Source organism: Propithecus coquereli, unplaced genomic scaffold (assembly GCF_000956105.1).
Source record: "Propithecus coquereli isolate 6110/MARCELLA unplaced genomic scaffold, Pcoq_1.0 Scaffold205, whole genome shotgun sequence".
Lineage (NCBI taxonomy): Eukaryota > Metazoa > Chordata > Mammalia > Primates > Indriidae > Propithecus > Propithecus coquereli.
In genome coordinates this window covers 2,928,327-2,937,861 of record NW_012145523.1, presented here as the reverse complement: position 1 = coordinate 2,937,861, position 9,535 = coordinate 2,928,327, and the positions used below count along the sequence as shown (strand labels likewise).

Sequence of the window (9,535 nt, the reverse complement as noted above, 5' to 3'; positions counted from 1 at the left end):
ATATATACTTTGGTAAAAGAAAAATAGTTTTATTCCTACTTCTAGAAAGCCAAATGAGTACAAAGAATAAAATTATAATGCTGGAAATACAGACTTTAAAGTCTTCTCACAAGCCAGATACAAATATTTATAATACAGATAAACAAAAGATGTTCTATTCTTTAATACAATGATGTTTACTTGCTAATATAAATATGCTTAATAGAATACATTCTACTTACTACAACCCCATAAATGTGTTGTTCATGATAGGTCAGACTCAGGTGGTATGATAAACAAGATAGATACAGAAAGAACAAAGAAGGGCTATGAAATTAATAAAAATGGGAAGAATCTAAGTAATGATAATAAATGGAAAAGTTCAAGGCTATACAGTTTGGAGAAGAGAAGGCTACTATAGTCAGGGAAGAAAAGTCAGGGATCATCTTGCGTTGTATAAATACCTAAAATGGAATCACAAAGATTTGGGTAAGGATTTATTTGCTAATAATCAACAGGAACATTGCTGGAAATTTACAAAAAAAAAATGTTATTTTAGGCAGGCTTTTAAAATTGGTAATGATTTGGAAATTTTTGTTCCTAGAACCGTTAGGAATTTGTTGGACAATGAATTGGATACAACTGTAATCTAAGTATATAAATTCATTCAATGCCAAACAATGGTTCTTATTCACATGCATTTCTTATCGAGTTGAGGCTCTTGACTATGGTGAAGGTTCTTAGGGGAGCTCTGCTTTCCCTTAGGGGATTTAGCAAAGAATTTACATTAGGATTCAACCAGTCAATGTCACCAAATCCATTTTATGTCGCTAACATTTTTAGTACACCTTGATATTCTTGATAAAATTTACTGATTTTTATATATCAAATTTCAGTGTTCAAACTATCATTTGCTTTTGCTCCCCAAGTATCTTTTCTGTAATCTGACTTCACTCTGAGAGTAAACAGCACTGTGTTTGTGTTTTGAGCAAACTCAAAACAAAAACCAGTATTGTTCTCTAAAATGACCACTAAAAACGTACACAAGAACTACAGACAAACTCTGAAAAGTCGTAACATAAAGGATAACCTTTTTAAAGATTAAGATAATTTTAAATGATTAGGGTATTTTAATTTTTAAGATCAAATAAGCAGAAAAAATGAAGATATAGAAAACAGAAAGAAAAAGATGAGGTATCACAAAAATATATAAGGACAATACCTGTTGTATTAATCATACTTTTTGGTGTAGCTCCAGTAGCAGCAAATATATTAGAGGTACTGCCTGTTGGCAGACCACTTCCAGCAGTAGTGGCTCCCACAGTAGTTACAGCTAAACTACCTGGAGGTGGCTTCTTTACAGGCACCACAACACTCCTGTACAGAAAGGAAGGATAGAAAACAAAAAATGTAACGTTTAAGATGAATTCTAAACCTGCTATGGCAGATACACACAATCACCATCAAATTTTCCTCTTTCTTTCCTTCTTTCCTTCATTCTTTCTTTTGCTTGTTTTAAACTCCCAAGTCCAACTTCATTAAAAAGGATATGGACATTAAGGATACATTGTAAAGTATGTTGACTACTATAATTCATTTGGCAAACATTTAAGTAGAATCTGGAGTTTGCAAACCTCTCTTGGATAGCATATGGACTATAATCATCAATCTGGGAATATTGGGAAAAGTGTGCTAAAGTTAGCAGATTCTGCACATGCATATAGAATTTTGGGGAAAAATTTACATAAAATGCCCATCTTATCCATATCACATTCACCACGTGTAAAATATTCATAAGTATGTATAAACATAAAAACATTTGAAAGGCAAATTTTAAACTTCTTCATAGTAAAGCTAAAAACTAAACCAAAGAATAATAAGTAACATTTAAGGGCATAATGAAGTTATACTTTATTTTTCTGAACAAAGTGGAGCTGCTTTTCATAGTAGGAATATTATTATAATGAAAGAGAACAGAAATGATAGAGAGACATTTGGTTAGAGAGCTATTTAGCTTTGGAGCCTTGGTTTTTTGAAGAAAGGAGTTCAATATCCTCCCATGTTTCTTTAGCATATTTTAAATAAATCTCATTGAGAAAATTTCTGAACTTGATACCGTGTTAAGCTTAAATGATAAATAAATGTAAATATTGGTCAATTTAAAAATATGAATAAAGAAATTATTTCTCTAACATAATAAATGGCTCTACTTTCTTACAGCAAAGCTTTATTTTTCTCAAAGTTTACAGCACTACAAATCATTAAACGAACATTTTCCAAGTGTTATGCAATCATCACTGAATTTATTTATCTAGAAAATAGATGTATGAGATATTTTAAGCTCAAATGTAATGCTTAAAAACCAGTGATTGACAGTACGAAAATATCCAACCTAAACTATCTTTTTAATGCATCTATATTTTATAATTATTTCATGAAAAAGCTCTAGTTAAAAGGGAATTACATCAATGGACCATTTTAAAATAAGTCTATGGCTTACATTTCTTTAATACCAATATTCTTTTTCAAAGAAACAATTCTATTAATATCTTCAATCACTTCTTTAATGTTAACAATCTAAATTAGTATTTAGATTATTATTTTTAATTATAGGAGTACTTAAAATATTTTTAGTGACCAAAATATAATCTTAAATAATTTTACTCATGCCAAAAAATTTCTTCATTATCTTTCTAGATATCGTCTATTTTCTTTATGAATGCTAGAGTCAAACTCTTTAGACTCAACCTTTAACTCTCAACTATCTATTTAATTACTTAAAGTACACATTATGCTTTCAATCCCTATATTGGCCAGTCCTCATCTAATGCCTTCATTTATTTCATTGAGAGGTAGTGTGGCACCGCAAAAGAATACAGAATATGGAGTCAGAAGAGTAAGGCTTGAAAACTGGAAACTCTCAAGCTGTGATTTTAATTTCAGTTTCTCAGTATTAAAATGGCAAGAATAAAAAAAAAAATGGCAAGACTGATGCTACCTACTTCACAAATAACTGGGGAGATTAAATGAGATTGTATTTAAAAGGACTATTAATAATTACTACTGTCTAAACTGAATTACTACAGGATATAAGGTATCTACTTATAATGATCTACATAAAGATCAACAGAATAAAAAAAAAAGATGCTGGCCAGGAGCGGTGGCTCACGACTGTAATCCCAGCATTTCGGGAGGCCAAGGTGGGAGGATCACTTAAGGCCAAGAGCTGGAGAACAGCCTGGGCAACAAAGTGAGATACTGTCTCTACAAGAAATTAAAAAATAAATAAATAAATAACTGGACTGGTGGTGCAGGCCTGTATTCCCAGTACTCAGAAAACTGGGGAGGGAGAATGGCTTGAGTCCATGAGTTTGAGGCTGCAGTGAGCTATGATCACACCATTGTACTCCAGCCTGGGTGACAGAGCAAGAAACACCCCCTCCTTGCTGCCCCCATCTCTTTAAAAAAAAGAGGATGCTAATATTTGGGTTTTTTCATCAAAATTCTTCTCTAAATTTTTAAACAAATATGAAATATACTATTTCATTGGCTATCTGGTAAAAAAAAATTACCAATTCTTGATTTGAAAAGAAGTCACTAGTGAAACTACAAAACTTTTTCTCTGCATCTCTCATAAAAATTCTCATGGATAAAATAAAGAAACATGAGCTAATTGATAGTGCTGTGAAATGAATTTGTCGATGGCAGAAAAATTATTATCAAAAATTTCAGACCTATTGATTAATACTAACTTTGGGCAAAAGCTCTCTGTGATGACTACCACTGGTAACTTTTTGCATGTAGAGGTTATGAGAAATTAGTTATGAAAAATAAGTTATGTGAATGAGAAAAAAATTTAAATCTCAAAATCCTGTAATGATGGTTTATAAGTCAAATGCAAAAACAATAAATGCTGGCTTACTAAAAAAACTGAAAGCATTGAATGACTAGCAATTGATATGAGAGCCTCCAGACATTTCATAGTGCAGAGTTTGATGGTATGACATGGTATATAAATAAAGTAGCATAGTGGGTAAAAGCTCAGTTTTTAGTGTCACACAGATCTGGGTTAGAATTCTACCTCCAACAGTTATTAGCTATGTGGTACTGGGCACATAAATTTCTCTATGCTCCATTCTCTTCCACATTAAAATGAGATTTATAATGGTCTACACCATTATACACGTAAGATTGTTATAAGATAAAATGTTGTTATGAGATAAAATGTTCTAAGATCATTATAAAGAGAAGATTGCTATAAAGATAGAATTCTGGAGAGAACATATAAAGTATTTAGCACATTATCTGGAATATTGTACATAGTCAATACATTTTAGCTATTATTAGTATTGCTATATTTCTCCAAAGTGCTGGTAAGTCCAGTTGAAAGAAGCAACAATCCTCGTATATTCTGCCATTGTTATACCTCATAAATAGAATCCAATGTGCAGTTTTAGGTACCATATTTCAAGAATCGACCAACATCATTTCCATAAGAGAACAGTTAAGATGACAGTAGATCTGTAAAATAAGCCGTGTGAGGAAAGGCTGAAAGAGCTAGAACATTTTAATGAAAGAGAGAAGAAATTACAGCAATTTTTAAAAGTCTCAAGATATGTGATAAGAAAACAAAATAAAACTTCCACATATCTCAAAATGCCATATTAGGACCCACAAGAAGAAGAAATCCCTAGTAATTTTTATGTGTTCCAGTTTCCAATCCCTGATGTGTTCAAATAGCTAGGATGATCATTTGACACAGGTTGTGTTGAGAGAAGTAGGAAGCTGGATTTGACTGATTTCTCAGATGTTTTTCTAAGAACTATTTGTTATTAATATAGCCAAATTATTTATTTAGAATCAGAGGACTGTACATTCCTGTCCTTACTGTCATTTCTTCATCAACATTTCCCATTTGCTTACATCTCAAACCATTCTGTCCTAAGCAATCTATTTCACAAATAATCTGAAAGTTCACAATTATTAATATGTGCTGATAAGAAATTAATTACCTGTTAGGATGTTATTTAGTATCTGCAACTACTTATATAGCAAAGTAAAAATTTTCAACTCTTACAAAATCTTCTATTATTACCCAAAATTTCCCACTAATTAACTATTCCATCTACACTCAAAGAGTCTTACCTAGGAGTCTGAGTACCTACTACGGGTATCCATTTAGGGTGGATAAATACACTAAAATATATACAAATTTGAGGAGTACATACATTTTTTTCCTAGGGTAAGCATTTAATTTTTATCTGAACTTCAAAAACATATATAGCCATGAAAAAGTTAAGAGCCACTGATCTAAGATAAAGTATTCATGTCTTACACTCTTCTTCTTGTAGATCGGCTTATTCATACTGACAGAGCTACCTAGAATCCTCTACTCTACACACCTTTATCAATGTCACTTTTTTAAATCTTAAAAATATTTTTCATCCTTTCCACACAATTTCAAATTTCTATCCAACACTGTTAAGCCTATAAACTATAAAGAAGTAGATAATTCCTCTATACTACACATAATCTATACATACTCCAAGGTTATAAAGGTTATCATCAAAAAAAGTACAAAGCTAGGAAATAATTCAGTCTAATTCACTTAACAAAATTTTTTCACTGAGTGATTGATTACATGTTTTTAATACCTAATACATGTAAGTGTGAATTCTTCCATCAATGAATTTATTCTACCTCAAAGCCAGAGATTTGGGGTATGATCTAAGATTCATTCATTCACTCATTTATTCACTTAACGAATATTTATTGAGCCATGCAATGTGTGTGGGACTGCTTTAAGTTCTAGAGACAGAGCAATACATAGAACAAAATCCTTGCCCTCATGGAACTTACATTCCAGTAAGGAGAGACAGAAAGTACAATAATATAAATGCGTAAATACAGTACATCAGCTTATAAGTGCTATGAGAAAATAAAGCATAAATAGGAATAAGGAATATTGTTGAAAGGGTGGCTCAGAGTAGAATGCCCCAAAAAGGTGGTATTTGAGAAAACACTGGGCCAGGTGTGGTGCCTCCAGCCTGTAATCCTAGCACTCTTGGAGGCTGAGGCAGGAGGATTGCTCGAGCTCAGGCGTTCGAGACCAGCCTGAGCAAATAAGAAACCCTGTCTCTACTAAAAACAGAAAAAATCAGCCAGGTGCGGCAATGTGCACCTATAGTCCCAGCTACTCCTGAGGCAGAGGCAGGAGGATCGCCTGAGCCCAAGAATTTGAGGTTGCAGTGAGCTATGATGATGCCACTGCACTCTAGCCAGGGCAATAGAGTGAGACTCTGTCTCCAAAAAAAAAAAAAAAATAGAAAACACTGAAGCGGGTGAAGGAACAAGCCACAAGTCTATCTAGGGAAGAGCATTACAGGCAGAGGTAACAGCATGAAGGCTAGCGTGCCTAGAGAAGACTGGGCACACGGAGAGAGCTGTAAGAGATGAGACGAGAGAAGTAAGAGGGGCCCAGAACACAGGGCCTGTTGTCCACTGCAGACATGTTGGCTTTCACTCAGAGTGGGATCAGAAACCAGAGCAGCTCATGAACAGGGGAAGGATATGAACTTAGGTTATCACAGGATCACTCTGGCTGTTGTGTAGAGGATAGTCTTAGGGGGGAATAAGACTAGAAGTGGGGAGACTGGTTAGGAGAAAACTACCATAACACAAGCAAGAAACGATGGTGGTTTGAATCAGAATAGCAAAGTGAAACCAGTGAGATGTGACTCAAATTTTGGCTATATTTGCAGAAGGACTCGATATGGGCATGAGAGAAAAGTGAAAGATGATGCAAAAATGTTTGCCTTTAAGTAACAGGAAGGACAAGTTGCCATTAACTAAGACAGGGAAGACTGTGATTGGAGCAGCTTTTTTAAACCTATTTTTATACCTGTTATCGATCACCCAAATAGCAATGTTGAAAAAGCAATTGGGCAGATGAGTCTCAGGTTTAGGAGAGAGGTTTGGACTGAGACATAAATATGGGGAATCATCAGCATATAGATGCAATTTAATGCCAAGTAAGCAGATGAGATTATCAGAGAAGCAAGTGACAACGAATAGAAGTGGTCTAGGGACACTGGGGCTGTCCATTAATTAGTTCTGTGAATTTGGAAGATACAAGAATACTACTTCATCTGTGTACCTCATGGTTTTTCCAAAGTATAAAGCGAGATACTGAAGAAAGGGCTTTTAAATAATCACTTATTAAGACAAGAAAGTTTTGTAATTATTCAGGGCACCCTGTAAGAATCCTTTTCTTCTTTCTGTCCCCTTAAACAGGTTAGGGGATAAACTACAACAGACAAGTTTAGAGGATATAAAGGCAAATAAGTCATGCCCCGTGCCTTGGAGATACTTGAAGGGGATTTGACAGAAAAATAAACTGTGCAACACACTTAAAAAATTGCCCTGATGAAAGTTATGCCAGGCCATTTTAAAACCACAGGTTATGCATTATCAAGGAAGAGTGAGATGAATCTAAAAGGATCGATAGATATTAGCCAAGAAGAGAAAAGTACATACAAAGGTCCAATAGTTGAAACTTAGCAAGGCAAGGAAATATGAAAAAACATGGCAGGCTGAAGGAATCACAAATGGATACTTATGGCTGGTGAAAGGTAAAGACCTTCTATTCCAAACCAAAAAGTGCTTCTTTTATTAAGTAAATAATAAGACTTATTTCAAAATCTTCATCAGTTTTGCTTTTAAGAAAAATGTCTCTGACATAAATGTGGAAGACAAATTTGAGGTAAAGGGAGGACACCTGGAAGTAGTTAGGCCAGTTGAGAGATAACAGAAGTAATCCACTTGAGATGCTGCAGGCCTAAGATAGCTTTGGGAATGGAGATGTTGTATCTTTTTTGGGATTCAGTTCTTTTGTAACCAAGCTCAAAAATAGCCGTCTGTTGTTCTTGCAGACTAATTATAAGGCCATTTCATTTATCATAGGATTTTGGAACTTTACAGGACATTTTAGAAATAAAGCACCTTAATCCCATTATTCTATGGGTTGGGAAACTGGGTCCCAGAGACCCAAAAAGAATGGATCAAGGTCACAGAACTATTAAATAATTACGGAGAGACCAACTATTAATATCCAGTACTCTGATAATTTCCAGATTATCACTCTTTCTCTAACTAAGCTTATGGATGTTAAACATTTATCTTGAAAGAAAAAATTGAAATATAGAAGAAAAATAATCTATTACTGACTTTAGGGTAATATTACAATTGACTTCAGCTCATCAGAAATCACAAGGTTATTATTCTGATATTTTCATCTACTCCTCTATTTTGTAAAATATTTGAGAATACCAATAGAAAAAAATGTGTAAGAAATAACTGAATATTTCGTTAAACTGCCAATTAAAGAGAGACACATTATTCAGCTCACTGAACTGTCTCTGTAAATGTCAGGAGAAACAAAGGCAACAACATTGGAGAAATTAGGATTACAACGTGCTCAGTCAAAATTGCATCTCTGACAATTGGCCTTACAGTATGTATCCAGGACACTTGGAACATAAAAGCAGAAATTACAGTGGCTAAATATAGAAACTGAATTGTAGAGGTTGTCAGATTTGTAATCAATTTGGCTTACATTTACTTGTTCATCTTTTAAATGATACAATCAAAATCTTTTTTCTAAAAGAAAGCAGTAAGAAGAGAAACTGATGGCTTTAGAAGTAATTATAATTTTTCATATTCTTACTTAATTCTAAGTTTAAAGAAATCAATATAAGAGGATCCCACTAACTCTACTAAAAACATTTCTTTATTATTTACCCTGAATTTTCATCATTAGCACTAAAACCAATATTAAAAAACTAATGAAACTAGACAGCAAATACCTCCCATAGGCTAATACTTCAGGTTTAATAATATGAAGCCTACCTAAAAAGCTTTTTTAGTCTTCTATTATTTACAAAATAGATTTTAATTCAGAGATTTTTTTTTTTTAGAGAATGAACCACTTGGAAGCAAGAATATTAAAAATTTGAGGTAAAAATACATACAGTTTGTCTGAATATATCAAACCTAATAATATGAACAAAAGCAGGTTTGTAAAATCAAAAAGGATGATGTATAAATTATGTAAGATTGATGTTTGTTAGCCAAAGAAACAACAAAATGTAAGCCTTTTGTGATATCCAGACTTCAAATAATTTTTAAAAACATAGCAGTTAAAATATACATAGAAGCAACATACCACTCTCTGCTTTTCTATTCTTGTTCTTGGCCTTTAAAATTAAGAGGGACCTTGAAATACTAGGAACTAAAAATTGAACTAAATCACAGATATATACCAAATTCCCCCAAAATGAAAAGAATTTAGATATACAGGATTAAAATTTTAGTTTAAAAAACAGAGTAAAGCTTAACTGGAGGTTTTAGAGAAAAGCATTATCCGCCAAACTAAAAGCTACACAGTTACTAATATATCAAAAATAGCTCTGATAGAACATTTTATAAATCACGGATCTATATAGAAATCTATCAAAAGACATAGTATTGTTTGAGAATTTTGCAACTTGATTTATGA

At 33.1% G+C, this 9,535-nt stretch overlaps 1 protein-coding gene across 1 annotated transcript in view; it reads right to left on the bottom strand.

The window, feature by feature from the left end:
* The window catches only part of LOC105810121 (neurobeachin-like), a 160,292-nt gene that overhangs the window by 15,352 nt on the left and 135,405 nt on the right, over positions 1–9,535 (bottom strand). The window contains exon 9 of the mRNA XM_012644040.1: positions 1,202–1,356. Coding sequence (XP_012499494.1) covers positions 1,202–1,356 — 155 coding nt within the window. The remainder of the gene's footprint in view (positions 1–1,201; positions 1,357–9,535) is intronic.